The sequence below is a fragment of the Camelus dromedarius genome, chromosome 9, assembly GCF_036321535.1.
Source record: "Camelus dromedarius isolate mCamDro1 chromosome 9, mCamDro1.pat, whole genome shotgun sequence".
In the NCBI taxonomy this organism is placed as follows: domain Eukaryota; kingdom Metazoa; phylum Chordata; class Mammalia; order Artiodactyla; family Camelidae; genus Camelus; species Camelus dromedarius.
The window spans coordinates 73,505,312-73,522,152 of record NC_087444.1 but is presented as its reverse complement, the minus strand read 5'-3'; the positions used below and the strand labels follow the sequence as shown (position 1 = coordinate 73,522,152).

Here is a 16,841-nt window from a genome sequence, read left to right as displayed (position 1 = left end):
TGGGGGAGCAGCCAGCTAATTAATCCCATCCGGTTATTATGTGGGGATTCTGAAGGATAAAGGGAGGTGGGGAAGTCAGAAGGGGGGACCTGGACTTATGCAGCACTGGGGCAGGCTGATGGGCAATGACAGTGCCTGTCCTCAATCCTGGGACACAGGGATGGGAACGTGTCCTTCCTGGACCTGGCTCCTTCTGCGGCTGGCTCCTAGCCTGCTGGGCACTTAGATAGATAGCCACATGGGCCAGAGCCAGACCCGAGGACCCGTACCCCAAAAGCACACTCACAGACACAACTCTAGGGCTCCCGGTGATTTAATCTGGGGGATAAGTCTCCCCGTAAACACATACATCCCCTGATATTCAGAGATACCTCCTCCATCTTCTGCTCTCTAAGCTGGACCAGAGAGGAGGTGATTCTGGTCCTCAGCCTGCCCTGTCATTCAGACATTCAAGTCCCAACCTGCCCTCTCAGAGCATCTCTCATCCCAGTTTCCCCCAGAAGATCATGCATTACAGCACCAGGGAGAACTGGGGAACCTCCAGGACCCTCACCTCCATCCCATCCTCAGTGAAGTGAGGAATCATCCAAGTGGAAAGGCTTTTAGAGAACTTCGAGTTCCAATGTCCCATTTTTGCAAATGGGAAGACTGAGGCGAGGAGAGGGGAGTGATTTGCTGAAAGTCACATAGTCAGTTGAGGTAGACTTGGGGTTTAGAGCAAAGCTTCCTGGATCTTTGTAAAGGATGCCATTCCACGTAGCTCAAGCTCATTTCTAACCCTTCTCTAGGAACCACAGGAAAAAATAGATAGATATCTTTATTTATATTATATATATGTAATACACATATGTATAACATCTTTAAGAAACAGACACACATCACTAGGTGGAGGATTCCAGAGCATCGTAGACTCACCAGCCTTGGGGCTCTCCCTTCCCTTGCCCAATAACTAACTCTGTTACCCACAGGGTCTCGGCGGGGCCCTCACCTCCCAGGCCAGCCCAGCAATGCTGCCTGTCAAATTCCGAGTCCACCTCCTCGAACTGCCAAGTTCTAGGAGCTGATTAGAACTTCCAGGTTTTGATAATGGACAACTCTCGATCCCTGGAGCCTTGATTTATTTTGGCATTACAGAACCACAAAGAAGTCATGTATCCTCACGGACTGCATCCCGAACTTCACTGGGCAAAGTGGAACCAGCAAGTCTCAGACACCTAGAATCGCCACTCCTTCCTTGACTCTGTGATCAATCTAGAGCAATCTGATTCTTTTGGACTTTCTAGAATGGCACTTAAAAAAGACACAAAACCTGTGGATCATTCAGAAGCACTGACAGCCCCTTGGTTTGCGGTCCTATAGCCAGTGGTCTGAAGTTACATCAAGCACTCCCAAATCTGCCACTTTAGTCCCTCTAGACCCACAGACTCTCCATTGTTTCATGCATTCTAGAAACCTCTCTCTTTCGTTTCTGGATTCGTCCAACTCTCCGGTCAAAGCTGTTCTAGATTCACCAGTACTTGCCTCTGTGGTTAATCTAGATTCACAGAATCTCAACTTTGGGGTTTTCTGGACCCACAAAATCTTCTCTTGACTTGCAGTCAATATTCTTTGTCATTGGTCAATCAAGAATTCTTGGGGCATTCCATAACTTTCCCTCCTTAGGTAGTCTAGAAACAATGATTTGCTACATGGTTGGCTGAGTCGAGAAGCAACAGTTCCTTGAATCTTAGGTCAATTCAGACCAACAAATTCTTGATCTCCATTGTTGCTTGAGCACCGCAGACTTCCTCCCCCAGAGGCAGTCTATACCATTGTTTCAAGATCCTGCTCAACAAACCTAACCAGCCATATGGAGGAATCTAGAATTGCCAGTCCTTGCCTCTTGGGTGGTCCAGAATTCTGGATCCCTCATCTCTGGTGAGACTCAGGAACTGGGCTGACAAAGGGGTCCCAGGAGGGAGCACAGAACTCAGAGGAATGAAGGTCCAGTACATCCATGGTAGGTCCACTAGGCATGGCAGAACATCACCAGCTAATAATTTACCCAGCAGGCCTGTTGGTCTTAGGAAACACCTGACCCCAGCCCAGGAGAGGGCCCAATCTCTCCGTCTTGCTACCTCTGGGAAGGGGGTACAAATAGGGAGACATCAGCTTGCATCATGGCGGCAAGGTCAATGCCAGGGTTGGTGTGAGTACTCGGGGGCTGGCAGCCCCATCTTCTTCTGTCTCTGCCCTATCCCCCTCCGTGGCCTCCTCTTCCTCATCTTCCTCCTGGCAACAGCTTAGAGCAAGTTCATTCTCATAACAAAATGCTGCCAGAGAACCAGGGAAGCCCGACTTGGGGCTGTGGGAAGCCTGCTCTGCCCGTTCGTCCAGCTCCTTGGCGCTGCAGACGGGTGTCCCCGGGACCTCGTAAGTGCGATGGAAGTGGCGATAGTCGACCTCATACTGGGAGCCACGCTGGAAGAGGACCGGCTCAAAACGATGGCCCCAGAGCAGCTCACCAGGGAGGTAGGAAGAACGACACTGTGTGGTCATAGCTGTGGCCTCAACCATGCCCTCGAGAATGACCACTAGCTCAAAGTCAGCTCGGGCCAGCTCAGCCCGTCCTAGTTCATAGAGAGGACTGGCGGAGTCAATCTCGTGCACGATGGTGATTGGAGATACAAGGAAGATTCGATCAGTGCCACCATCGAAGCCCACATCCACATCCTGGTGGTCCAGCGGTATGTACTCACCCTCCGGGGTCACTCGAGGCTGCAGCAAAAGGCAAACAGCCAAAGACAGACAGCAGGGAGCACAGAGATAAATGGAGATGGAGACAGCAAGAGGAGGAACAGAGAATGCAGAGGTAAGCAGAGACCCACAGGGGTGGAGGTGGGATGAGTACATGGACCCAGAAAGAGAGGAAGACAGAGACCCAGAGAGAGGGAGGGGAGGTCCAGGGAGAGGAGAATGGAGGCCCAGAGAAAAGAGAGACAGAGACCCAGGGATACAGAGAAAGGGACAGAGACTCAGAGAGGGTTTGGGGAAAGAAACCCAAGAAAGAGAAAGACAGGGGAGAGAAAAAGAGAGCGACAGAGTGACATTGGCATAGAGCCACAGAAATCGGCAAGGCAGAGATGGAATTAAAGAGACAACAGAAGATAAGAATGACATCCAACCAGCAATTGGAGGAGAGGGATAGAAAAATGGTTTTCAATATAAGGCCAGAGAAAAATAAACCAGGATGACAATCTAGGTCCACCATCCCATTGGATGCCTTAGGCTAGCCCCTGGGCTATCCACCCCCTACCCCTAACCCAGCTACCTCCATTCCCTTGTTCATCTGTGCATTTGTGTAGGGTGGGGGCCTAACCGCAGGCCAGGTATTAGCAATTTCACCCCACCTACTCACCGGTTCCATAACCACCTCCCAGGCCATGTCAGCGCTCCACAGACTTCTGGGAGAGACCATGTCCCTCCTGGTCCTGAATCCTTGTGTCTTAACCCACAGAAGTGGCTTGTGGGGACCTATTCTCTTCCAACTGTCTCCTGGAGGCTGCTGGGAGTTGTAGTTCTCACCACCAACCGTCCTTCCTCTCACCCAAGTCCATCCTCAGCCCAGGGTTCTTAAGTGTCTTTACTTGGGTCAGGTCAGCCACTGCCCCACAATTTGGGCAGTTTGACCACAATTCTAGAAATACTAAGGTACCTTCATCAGGGAACCGCTGCCCCAGGGGCCAATGGGAATTGTAGTTTTTTGTTTGTTTTGGGTTTTTTTTTGGTGAGAAGCTAAAATTCAAGAGTTTTCCAACCCCTGTCCTGTACTTCTTTGAGGAGGAGGCTGGTGGGAGAGTCTTGGGCCACTGAGGTGGGAAATGAAGTCTCCCACAAATGCTGCAGGACTGCATGCCCAGAGGCCATGGAAAATCCCCCGTGTTGCATAGCTCTGCAGGTGTGAGCGGTACCCCATCCTCAGGCCTACATCTCTCACAAGCCCAAGGGGCCTGGCCTCAGTCACAGGCCCCTCTCTGTACCACAGTACCGGCTGGGAATTGTAAAGCTGAGCTGTGGTTTACACCACTCACAAAACTACCAGGCCTCCTCAGTCCATCCCAGGTGGGCACTTCCCCTGCCCACTGAGGCTTCTGGGAATTGTAGTTCAGATCCTTTACAGGCCAGGTCTGGAGTTTCCACAATTCCATAGGGCGCCCAGCCTCAAGCCCCAGGAAGCTCTTTCTGCCTCAAAATCTGTCTCAAATCTAGGCCTCCGGGAAGAAATGATCAGAGACCTCTCTCTCGGGTTTACATCTCCTAGGACGGCTCCGGGAACCATCCTCAGCCCTCAAGGAGGGCGGGAGGGTCTCTGCCCAAGAGACTGCTGGGAATTGTAGTCCAGGTCCCCTCCAGGCTCGACGCACACCTGCCCTTTAGACCTACAATTCCCACCATCTTCCGGGGCTCCCGAACCCCTGGAAGGGGCCCCGCCCGCCCTCCGGGGGGCGTGGCCTTCCGCGACTGGGTGGCCCCGCACCTGCAGAAGCTGGGCCCGCACGTGGGCCTCGACAAGGTGGCTGCGGCGGAGGTTGCCGACGCGCCACATCAGGCAGAGGCGGCGGTCGCGCAGCGCCACGACGGCGTTCTCGCTGAAGACCAGCGTCTCGTTGCGCTTCTTGGGTTTGGCCATCTTGGCCATGACGGCGCCCACGACGAAGGCGTCCAGCACGCAGCCGGCGATGCACTGCAGCACCACGGCGGCCACGGCGGCCGGGCACTCCTCGGTGACGCTGCGCACGCCATAGCCGATGGACGTCTGCGTCTCCAGCGCGAACAGGAAGGCAGCCAGGAAGCTGGCCACCTGCGAGAAGCAGGGCGCGGGCGGCGGCGGGGCGGCCAGGTCGCCGTGCAGGGAGGCGATGAGCCAGAAGGCCAAGCCAAAGAGCAGCCAGGAGGCGAGGAAGGAGCAGGAGAAGAGCAGGCACATCCAGCGCCAGCGCACGTCCACGCACGTGGTGAACAGGTCGCTCAGGTAGCGCGCGCCCTGGCCGCCCAGGTTCACGAAGCGCACGTTGCAGTGCCCGTCCTTCTTGACGAAGCGCCCGCGGCGCCGCCCCACCAGCGACGGCGCGGGCGCCCACCCGTTGCGGCACAGCCCCGGTCCGGCTTCCTCCTCATCGCCCGCCCGGTCGTCCCCCGACTCCAGGGCGCCGCTCAGGCGGCGCAGGGCCCTGGCTAGGCCCATTGGGTGGGGACACCCCCTCCACTTGGCCTAGCGGGGGGCGGGCGCCCCGAACCTGCGGGAACAAGAAATGCGCATGCCAGGGATGCCACCAAGTCTAGGGTGCTAAGAATGGGTGGGCTTATTGGCCAGGCATGCTCCCTGGGCCTTAGTGGCTTCATCTGGCAAATGGATGGAAAAATCAGAACAGTACAGCATCAACAACAATGATGATGATACTGTAGGAGTTACCTGTAGCAATGACAGCAACAAAACTACAGCCGTAACAATACTGGGTTACAGCAGGCACTACAGTAATTAGAGCAGACATTTATACAGTGCACTTTATGTGAATTTACATATTTGAGCCTCACAGCAATGTAGGCATCATTATCCCCATTTTACAGATGAGGAAACCCAAGTACAGAACGTTTATTTAACTTGCCCAAGGTCACGGCTCAATAAGCTGGGATTTGAGTGCTAGCATCCAGCTCCAGAGTCTATGCTCATAAAGACTAATGGTAACTACTGCTCAGCGTGGAGGCAGCGCAGAGATGAGCCCAGGCTCTGAGGTCACCTGTGGTTCAAAAGCTCAGAAAGTACAAGAAACAAAAGGTGGGAAAAAAGGTAACTTAAACTTTGTCAAAATGAAAACCTCTTGGGGGATGGAAATAGGTTAGTGGTAGAGTGCATGCTTAGCATACACGAGGTCCTGGGTTCAATCCCCAGTACCTTCATTAAAAAAAAAAATTTAAAAAGGCAGGAGGGTATAGCTCAGCTGTAGAGTGCATGCTTGGCATGCACAGGGTCCTGGGTTTGAACCGCAGTACCTCCACTAAAAAACAAACTTAATGACCTCCCCCCCCCAAAAAAAAGCTTAAAAAATAATTTATTAAAAAAAAAAGTCTTGTGCTTCAAAGGACACTAACAGGAAAGTGAAAAGACAGCTCACTAATGGGAAACAGTAGTTGCAAATTATATCTAAGAAACTTTCTAAAACAGAGAGCCCTTATAACAACAACAACAACAAACCAAAAAAACCCACCAAATTTTAAAATGGGCAAAGGATCTGAATAGACATTTCTTCTAAAAAGATATACATTTGACCCTTGAACCTGAGTTTAAACATCATGGGTCCACTCATATGCAATTTTTTTTTCTTCAATAAATACTACTGTAGTATGACATAGTCCCTGGTTGGTTGAATCCTTGGATTCAGAACCACAGATACAGAGGACCAACTCTAGGGTTATACTAAGATTTTTGACTGTGCAGAGGGTGGGCACTCCTAATTTCCGTGCCATTCAGGGGTCAACTATACAGTCACTGAACACGTGAAAAGATAATTGACATCATGTGCCAGCGGGGACATGCAAATCAAAACCACAATGAGACACTACTTCATACCCACTTAGGATAGCTATAAAAATTAGAAAAAACAAAAAACCCAAAAAGCATTAACAAGGATGTGGAAAAACTGGCACCCTCCCACGCTACTGGTGGATGTAAACTTGTACAGCTGGTGTGGAAAACAGTCTAACAGTCCCTTAAGTGGTTAAACATAGAGTTACCAGATAACCCAGCAATTCCACTCCCAGGTATCTACCCAAGAGAAATAAAAACAAGTGTCTACACAAACGCGGTATACAGATGATCATAGCATTATTCACAATAGCCAAAAAATGATGGAAACAACCCAAATATCCATTAGCCGATGAATGGATAATATAATGTGGTAGAGCCACACAATGGAATACTACCCAGCAATTTTTAAAAAATGAAGTGATAGGTGCTACAACATGGATGAAACTTGAAAACATCATGCTAAGTGAAAGCCAATCACAAAAGACCATGTACTGTATAATTTCATTTATATAAAATATCCAGAATGGGCAAATCTATAAATTGAGAAAGTAGACTAGTTGTGGGGAGGATGGGGAGATGGGGGCTTGGGGAGTGACAGCCAGCGGAATGGGGTTTCTTATTGAGGGGATGAAAATGTCCTAAAGTTGAATATGGTGATAGTGGTATAACTCTGATTATACTAAAAAAGACTGAATTGTACATTTTCCTCTATGAAGTCTAGGGTCTGTGAATTATATTTTAATGAAGCTGTTACAACCCCCCCCCCCCAAAAAAAAGCCTCCAGGAAGACCCAGGCTTAGCCCTGACCCTCAGATCTTGGGCCAGCCTTCCTGAGCCTCAGTTTCCTCAGCTGTAAAATGGGGAAACTGGACTTCTCCAAGGTCAGGAAGGTCTTCCAGACATAGAGACCCAGGACCCAGTCCTCGGTCAGTTGCTGACCCACTGTGTGCCCTGGGACCACTGGCTTCCTCTTCAGTTTGCTCATCTGTGGAATGGGGATTAAAAAAAAAACAACCTTGAAAGGAGCAGCGATCTAAGACCTCAGGCTTTTGCATCAGGCTGTTCAAGTTTGAATCCCAGCTCAGGCACTTAACTAGCTGTGTGACTGGTGGCAAGTCACATCCCTTCCTGAGTCTCAGTTCCCTCATCTGAGAAATGGAGGGAATCTTAAGCAGCTGAACCCTGGGCAGAGTGGTGGGGAGGAGAGGAGGAGGGAAGGGACTAGGCATGGACCTGCAGACCTCATTGTCCTCCAGCAGCTGCAGGGTTAACATCTGGCACTGTGAGGCGGGGACTTCCAGGACCTGTCTGGGGTAGGGGGTTAAATATTTTGCATATGGGGAGGTGGGTATAGCTCAGTGGTAGAGTGGGTACTTAGCATCCACAAAGTCCTGGGTTCAATCCCCAATACCTCCGTTAAAAAAAAAAAACAAGGACCACCCTCCCAACATTTTGCATATCAGTTCTGTCAGTATTTATCAAGCACCTATGTACAATGGGCCCCCTGGACCAGGCTCTGGAGATTATTGGCTTCTTGGCAGGGCTGGGGGCACTCACTCCAAGGAGAGGGCTGTTAGGTGATGTCAAGTTCAACACCAACTGGTACCCTCCCCCTCCCCTGACCCCTGCTCAGAGGTCTGCACCTGAACCCAGACAGCCCCACCACATGGGTGCTTATTAGGCCCATTCTAGAGAGTCAAAGCTGAGGCTCAGGTCAGAGAGGACGGGGCCTGGCTGTGTTTAGCATCCATGATGTGCCCCAACTCTCTTCTTTTCATCCTCAGCTACTCTGGGCATTAGAGATTGTTCTTTAAAAAGGGGAAACTGAGGCTGGTCATTGAAGGGGGCAGGTCTGAGGTCAGAATCCAGGCTCTGACCTCTCCATTTATAGCCCCTTCCTGCCCAGAAGTCCCCACTGTGCACTAGCACCCCTCAGGGACCACCAGGTGACAGAGTAGGGGCAGGGGGTTGGGGCCCTTACACCCACCCACCCATCTCTGACCACAACGTTTGCATGTCGCAACTTGGCTTCTCACAGTAAAGCCAACTGAAGAGCTGAGGTCCATCTCTTGTCCCCGGTCCCTTAGCCAAGGAGCGGCAAACCCTGGACTCCCACTCAGCCTTCTCGGTGCCAAAGCCTGAGTGGCAGAGTGGACTACAGGCAACCGAATTGCCTGCTCAGGTTTCCCAAGCACCTACAATGCAGAGCTCACCAGATGCCCACAGACTGCCTGCTGGGCTCCATCAGACCCCGCTGCTCACCTTGGCTGCTCAGGATGCTGGGAGGTCAAGGTCATCGCCCCGATTCACAGGTGGGGGAGTGGCTCAGAGAACTGGCCAGACCAGCAGAGTACTGGGGATGGAGGTGCCGGTTTGGGTCCTCAGACTTTCCAACCCAGGACTCCGCTTTCCTAAATCCTCCTGGGGCCCCTCAGCCCTGTGAGGCAGACGTGACCTCGTCCATTTCCGAAAGTGGACAGGGGCCTTCACCTCTAGGGGGTCCCGTCTGAGTCCAACATGGCCCAGCTCGCAGGGCACACACCTCCCAGCAGCCACGGCAGGACACGAGGGAAGAGGATCCAGTGCCTGAAGTCCTCCCCCTCCCCCGCCTCCCCCTGACCTGGGAGAGCAGCTTAATGTTTCCATATTAAGGCGGCGCAGGGCTTAAGGTGCATCAACTTCGTGTCAAAGTCACTGTTTAATCTGGGGCCAAGAAGCCCCGCCCCACCCCCTCACAGCACTTTCCCACTCTCCCTGAGACCCTGGCTGGTCCCCCCACGACCCCCAACTCACCAGTGGGGTCTGGGCAACAGGTTGGAGGGCAGAGATTGACAGGAAGGGAGGTAGGGGTGGAGGCTGAAGGAAAACAAGAGTACAGAGGCTCAGAGATGGCAGCAGAGGGCAGGTGGAGTGAGGCAGCCTGAGAAAGAGGGGGAGACGGAGACCCCATGGGTGTCTCGGGAACCCAGAGGGGACAGAAAAGAAACAGGAAGACCAGGAGCAGCTGGGCCAAGAGAAGTGGAGATGATCTTAGGAACTGGAAAGACAGGAGCCATGAAGACAGGCAGATGGGAGACAGAGGTGGGACAAGATGAAGGAGCATGGAGGGGTGGAGTGAAAAAGGGCAGAAAATGGAGATGAGCTCAGAGTTGGGGGCACCAGACCTGGGGGGGGGATTATTCTGGGGCTGGGATCTGTCACTGAGGGTGAGATAGAACCCTCTGAGGGGGGAACAGTGAGGATGGGGTGGGGGTGTTGGGGCAGATGCCCCAGAAAGGAAGATGGCAGGCAAGGAGGCGGGAGGGGACCCTGGCCTGGGGGCTCTGCGTGGAGTACTTACCTGGTGGGGCAGCCCACCCCCATGCCTGCTGCCGGGGGCTCCTCTGCTCAGGCTGAGGGGCTGCCTCTGGGGGTGCTGAGGCGCTGCGGTCTGTCCTCGGCCCCAGGGGCCTTGTGCCAGGCAATAGACCTCGGTGTCCACAGGCGGATCAGAGGCCTGGCCCAAGGGGGGGGCAGGAGGTGGGGCCAGCTCAGAGCCGCAGAGGGGGAGCCAGGGAGGACGGCCAGGCAGGGCGCCTGGGCCGTGGCCCAAGCAGGCTGGAGACTGTGGCAGAGGAGACACGGGAGGGGGAGGAAGACAGAGCCTGGGGGCCAGGAGACACAGGAAGATGGGGACACAGATGAGGGAACAAAGAAATGGTGAGAGAGTGATAATGAGAACAGTGGTGGGAAGACAAGAGAGACAGGGCTCCCTGGTTCCCCCGAGATGAAGTCTTACAAAGTTTGGGGGAACAAGTGAGATACCCCTCCAGAGACCTGGGGTGATTTCCAGATAGAATAAAATTTAGGGACGGCAGAGCCAGATAGCACCCAATGGGGTGTGGGATGGACGGCACAGGGCGGGGACCCAATGGCCTAGGGACAGCCGGGTGCCGGGTCCTGCCTCCCTCTCCCCTCCCCTCATAGGGCAGCAGTGGCAGAAGGATGAGTCTCACACACTTCAGGCCTCGTGCTGGTCCTTTACGGCCTCTCAGCAGCCCCTGACCTTCCTCCCCGCGCACCGCCTGCTTTTGGGAGGGAAAGCCCCACGCAGCCTCTCCTCGGGAAGTCCTGGCCAAAAGCCAGCTGCAGGAGGGGGCAAACCCAGTTCGGCTGGAGGAAGCCACCCCTCAAATCTGGTCTAGCCACTGTAAAGCTCTCAAGTTCCCTGGGGGGAACCAGTGGCAGAGAGGTCAAAGGGTCAAGACAAAATATCCACAACAACCCGGCCCCACCAGGGAAAAAAGCCAACAGAGTCTCTGACAGGTGGTCACTGGAGCCAAACCCAGGGGTTTTATAAGGCACAGCTCAAACCAAGGCCTTTGGTTGGAGGAATCCTTGGAGCAAACCAAGTCCTAGCTTTTGAGAGCCATGGGTCAAACCACATCCTTTGGCAAGAGGGGCCACCAGACCAAACCAAGTCCTTTCAAAGAAAACTAAGTCAGGCAGAGTCCATCATGGCGGCCAAAGGGCCAGACTGCGTCCTCGCAGGAAGGGGCGGGCCAACAGGTCTGAATGAGTCCCTTTCAGGGGAATGAACTTCAGCTCCAGTTCCCAAGTGGAAGGCCAGGCCGTACAACGCTGGGCCAGCCTCAGACACTGATGGTGCGGAAGACGGTGAAGCCCGAGAGCGCAGTGCTGACCAGCACCCCTGGGCACTGCGGGTGCCAGTGCAGCTCCTTCAGGTCTGTTTCGCCCTGGTGCACGAACAGCAGCTGCTGCGGCAGGTCCGCCAGCCCGGCGTCAGTCTCCGTGTCGCCCGCCTCGGGGTCCCGCTCCACTGCCAGGTCCCACTGCGTGATCTGGTTGTCTGCGCCCGAGGCCGCAAAGACCCCACTGTCCTGGGGGTGCCACTCGACAGAGGTCACGGGGGCCACGTGCTGCTTGAAGGTGGCCACCGGGGAGCCAGACTATGGGAAAATGGGAGTCAGGGCCTCTGAGCCCCTTCTGGTAGAGCCCCCCCAGCCCTCCAGCTTTAGGGTTCAACCAAGGAGCCACTCCTTAAGCCCCCACAGACCCAGAGTCTCTGAAAGGGACAGAGGGCAGAGTGCAGCTGGTCATAAAGGTGTGATGTCCCAGAGGCTGCTGGGAGTTGTGGTCTCACCTGCAAAGAAGCCCCTCCCAGCTCCAGGTCCCCAAATCCCCACCCTTGCTCCTCCAGGTTGTGCCTCAGTTTCCTTTCCTTTAAAAGGAAGGTGTAGTTCCCCTTGTAAAGGCCTTAAAGCAGGCAGAAGCATGGCCCCTGGGCTCCAGAGAGAGCTGATGCAAAGAACAGCACTTTTACAGCAAAGCCTGTGGGTGGAGATCAGAGTCTAATTTGGAGAAATGGTTCCAAAGTTCCAGTGGCCAAGCAACTTGGCCACGTGACCTGGCCATGCCCCTGCCTTGGTGCATTGCTGGAAGCTTCCCCAGGGCTACTTCTATAGAACTCATTACGTTGGAGGGAGAAAAAAGATCATCCCAGAAAGGCACAGAGGTGCATGACGTTATGGCTTTGTCTCGGGGGAGATGGGGAGCAATGCCAGAAGCTACAATTTCTCCTGCCCAGAGCACCCCCCAGCTCTACAAAGTCAGCTCTCAGCTGGGTGGTAACATATCTGCTCCTGTCCTTTCTGTGCCTCAGTGTCCTCGCCCAAAATGAGTGAGCTGGGCCCTGATTCTCAGCTGATACTGTAACATCCACTGAAAGAAAAACTGCAATCTCCTGAAGCCCTGGCGCCCCTGGGCAGCACTACGGCTGGCAGCACCGCTCCCCAACGGGCAGATGAGAGTTGTACTCTCTGCCGCCGCCCGGCCCCTTCCTTCCCTTGTCAGTTCTCCAGCTGGCAGAGTGGGCGAGCCCATGCCAGCCCCAAGCCTTCCTCTTGCTCGCTCAGCCTCTTTCCTCATCTGGACCCCGAAGGGGTTGGGCCCCTAATCAAAGGGACTTCCCAGCTCTGGTGTATGAACCACCTAAGGAGGGAAACCCCAGGAATCCTAGTGGCTGCTGGGGGCAGGTGCTTCTCCCTCCCAGGTGTCCAGCGGGGACAATACCTTGAACTGCCGCAGGTCCCAGACCTTGAGGGCTCCGTCATCCCCACCGCTGAGCAGGAAGGGCTCCCGGCGGCTCCAGCTGATGACATTGGCGTCCCCGTCGTGGGCAGTGGCGGTGGTGAGCATGCAGGCCTTGCTGGGTGCTGCCCGAATGTCCCAGATGCGAATGGAGGCATCAGCTGAGCAGGAGGCAAACACCTGGACAAGGCGGGCTCTGAGTGACCCTGGTGTACCCCACCCTGAAAACCCGGGACTAGTGGTGGGCTGCCCTCTCTTTTAGAGACCCCCTCATCAGGACCTGACCCCAGCCCCTCCTCCCCCAAGATGCTCGAGTCCAGACCCCCAGCCCTCCCTCACTGTGTCCTCGGTCGGGGACCACTGCAGGTCCTCCACGGAGCGCGTGTGGCCCACAAATGGTCGCTGGTCCACGTGCCAGGAGCCACCGTCTGTAGGCGTCCAGAGGTGGATGTTCTTCTGACAGTCACCTGTCAGCAGGCGCCCTGGGGAAGAGAGGCAGGAACCCCGCCTTGTCCACCTGGCCAACAGCTCACTCCTGTCTTAGCACCCACCCCTGCTGTAAACCCAGCTCCCTCCCACCACCCAGGACCAACTGCACACCCCAGGGACTCACCGGGAACTCGAGGGGACCAGTCGAGGGCAAAGCCCTCGCCCATGTGGCCAGAGAAGGCAAAGATGGGCTTCACGCGGGCCTGCTCATCCCGGAGGAAAGTCGCCATGGCCTGGGGGTCATCCACCACCTGCAGAAGCCGCCGCAGTGCAAACACCTCCACCTGGCCCTTCTCTGACCAGACCCCGGCCACAGGCTCCTCACCCAGCCATGACACCTACAGGGAGGGGGGGGAGGGGAGGGATGAGAGAGAAGGCTCAGTATGGTGACCATAGCATCCCCAAGAATCAGAACTGCGGCTCCTCAGACCCCCCTCCCAGCCCCGGGCTTGGACTACAACTCCCAGAAACCTTTTCAGGAACAGAATCACAGCCCAAGAGACCAGCCTGGCACGTGGGACAATTCCCCACCCTGCGGGAGAGACAATGGTGGCTGTGGCAGAACAAAACTCCTTCCAGACTCCGGGGAATCAAGGCTGTAATTCCACCAGCCCCCCAAAGTGTGTTCAGACTCCTGGTCTCTGGAACCCTCTAACCCTCTGTAACCGGGTCGCAGGCCTTGTCTTCAGGTCTCTCTGCCTCTGTACGTTGGCTCCTTAGGAGATCCCATTCCAGTAGCCCCCAGCCCTGACCTCTCTCCTTAACTCCAGACTCACATTGAACTGACCACTCAGACTGCACAAGACCAAATCCAAGTTCCTAATCACCCACTGCAACCTACTTCTCCCTGGAGGTCCCCACTTCAGCCTCAAACTGTGCGACTCATTCCTGACTTGTCTCTCCTTCCTCAGGCCCACCATCTATGCTAGGGCCACTCAGAATGCACCACTTCCAAACCCTTCTCGGTACCTCTGCTGCCGTCACTCAGGCTACTGCTGAAGTCACCCTTCCCTGCGTTCCTGTACTGGCCTCCTGCTCACAGGTCTCCATCCTTCTGCCCTGGCCTCCCTGCGGTCTACTCTCAATACAGCAGTCACAGGGATCCCTTTAAAACACAAGTCAGATCCAGTCTGTCTTCTGCTTTTAACCCTCCAACAGCTCCCACTTCCACCCCAAGCAAAAGCCTAGTCTTTGTAATAGCCTACAAGGCCCTAAAGATCTGTCTTCTCCATGGCCACCTGCCAAACTGTGTTGCTCTCCCCTCATCCATTCAGTACTGTTCTCCCCAGCTTCCCTCAAAACTCCTCCAACATGCCAAGTTCGCCCCAGGGCCTTTGCACTTGTTATTCCCGTGTTGGCAAACCTCTTCCCACAGGTATCCTTGCCTCACTCCCTCATTTCCTGTGGGTCTCTGTTCAAATGGCACCTTATTGGTGAATACTTCCTGGACCACACTATTGAACATAGCAACCCCACCCTGAAAGACCCTAACTCCTTTCCCTTGCTTCATTTTCTCCACAACACTCAGTATCTTTTGATATACACACAGACACTTAAGTTTCTTGTTCCCGCCCCACCTGGCATGTGAGTTTCAAACAGCCAGAGACCTTTTGCTTCCTGTGAAATCCCTAGAGTCTAGAACAAGTCCTGAAACATGGTAATACTCTAATGGAAACTCAGAGCAAGAACTGTGTACAGGTCAAACACTGCTCCGAGTACAGCACCGCCTTTAATTCTCACATCAACCTGATCAGAAGGGACAGTAACTCTGAAGCACAGAAGTAACCCCACAGCCCAGAACACTCCCAGAGCAATAATGGAAAACACATATCTCATGTTACAGCCAAGTGCTGTTCCTAAATACCTAAAATAACTTCGGCTATTGAAATGTACGTTACTCCATTTTATCCTCACATCAGCCCCACCAGGGAAGTTCTGTAACTATCACCATTTACAAAGAAAAAATAACATTAAAAAATATCCCCGTGGCATCTAGCACCTAGTGACAATGCTCATAATAGTTAAGACATTTATAAACTAATATATAAAACTATATGCCAGGTGCTTTTCTAAAAGCTGAAGGGTATGGATGTGGGGCTGTGCTCCAGAGAATGTAGGGCAGGCTCCCCGGGCTGTGTTTACCCGAACTCTGTTGATGCCGCCATAATGGGGCACCATAGCCAGCTCCAGCTGAGGCTTCCTCTCTTCTTCATCCTCTTCATCGTCCTCCTCCTCGTCCTCTTCATCACTGCCCTCAGATGGTGGAGGCTTCGTCCCATGCAGATTATGCATCCGAAGCACCATCAATCTGGGGGAAGTGTGGGATGAATGAGGCACTAGATGCCAGGATCCTCAGAAGGGAAGAGAGGCTGGAAACCACAACTTCTAGGTCTCGAGGAAGGAGGAGCTGGAGGCTCAGACGTCTAGTCCTGCGAAAGCCTCAGTTCTTACTCACCTGTTGCTTTGGGCGCTCTCCGCTTGGGTTCCAGCACACAGGTAAAGTGTAAGAGGAAGCTCAGTCCGATTGTCTCCCAGGTTATCTCGGACTATGTCGAAGCTGAGACAGGGGGAGCCTGGGGAATGGAGGGAGGGGTTGGAAAACTAGGATGGGATAGAGGAATCTCAATCCTCTCGAGTGTGATGTCAACCCTCTTAGTCCCCAGTCTTCTCTTTTAGAGAGCCTGTTAAGTTAAAGGCTCAGAACCAGCTCCCCTCAGGACCCAGGATTCCATTTCCCTCCTTCCTCAGGACCCAGGAGTCCGGGTGCCCAGCCCTACCAGTCTGTGCTCGGTGGTACAGCACGTAGGCTTCCTCGTCCATGACCAGCTCCTCTCCTTCCCGCAGCGGCGGTCCCCGGCCGGGCAGGTAGACCTGAGCCCTGCCCTCGGACCCTGCGTCGTGGGACTCGGCCTCCATAGGTTCCCCGGTTTCACACGTGCGCCGCCGACCCTTGCGCGTCGCCATCTTCGAACTCTCTCGCCGCCGGCGCGAGGTAAGAGCGTCATTTCCGGGTTGCGCTTGCCTTCTTATGAGACGCGCCCTACTGCGCAGTTACCCTGGAAACTTCCTGGTTCACCAATTAGAGAGGGCGACGGGGAGGAGGGTGAAGGAAAACTAAGGTAACAGCGTCCTGGCCTGGCTATCGAAGCCTGCGGTTCCGCAGCAAGTACACCCTCCCCATGACTTTGGGGCGCTCTTCCGCAGAGCAGCGGCAAGGCCTCCTGGGAGTTGTAGTTCTGCAGGACTCCTGTTCGCTCCATCAACTGGAGGCGTTCCAAGCCCCGACTCCATCTTCCACCTTTGACTCCCAGTGCTTTCTTTCCACTTAATTATTCGTGTATGCAAATAAGAGCTTTTACTGGCTAGGAGACTGGGTTTCTGCTCCCCGAGGACCCATAAAGCCTGTTTCTTCTCCCCTCCTTGTTATGAAGGCTTTAATTTACTTCAAAATGCTTAAGTGTAGGCAGGATGATATTATGTAAATTAGTCGGTTGAATCTACCCTCTAGGGGCAGTCAGTTGCCTAACCAGGCGTTCACACTGCAGCTAAGGTCAGCAAGCACTTAATCAGAAAGTCCACACTCTGGGGGCAGCTATTATAAGTGCTTCCGCTCTTTTTATCGCCCATCAGCACCAGAGGTTTGGCTGGTTGGCGTAATGAAATGTTAGAAATAGATTCGCATTGGTGAGGTTAACGG

The 16,841-nt window shown here is 54.0% G+C and overlaps 2 protein-coding genes across 2 annotated transcripts; both read right to left on the bottom strand.

The window, feature by feature from the left end:
- Window positions 1-874: 874 nt before the first annotated feature.
- KCNJ14 (potassium inwardly rectifying channel subfamily J member 14) lies at window positions 875-10,715 on the bottom strand. Its single transcript, XM_010991703.3, has 2 exons — window positions 4,517-10,715; window positions 875-2,757 (listed from the first exon to the last, which is right to left on the bottom strand). Exons 1-2 carry the CDS (start codon window positions 5,222-5,224, stop codon window positions 2,158-2,160), a joined length of 1,308 nt encoding a protein of 435 aa, XP_010990005.1. The 5' UTR covers window positions 5,225-10,715; the 3' UTR covers window positions 875-2,157.
- Window positions 10,716-10,864: 149 nt separating this feature from the next.
- GRWD1 (glutamate rich WD repeat containing 1) lies at window positions 10,865-16,185 on the bottom strand. The gene is made up of 7 exons (XM_010991702.3): window positions 15,922-16,185; window positions 15,600-15,717; window positions 15,287-15,452; window positions 13,269-13,482; window positions 12,995-13,137; window positions 12,638-12,835; window positions 10,865-11,514 (listed from the first exon to the last, which is right to left on the bottom strand). Exons 1-7 carry the CDS (start codon window positions 16,106-16,108, stop codon window positions 11,197-11,199), a joined length of 1,344 nt encoding a protein of 447 aa, XP_010990004.1. The 5' UTR covers window positions 16,109-16,185; the 3' UTR covers window positions 10,865-11,196.
- Window positions 16,186-16,841: the final 656 nt, after the last annotated feature.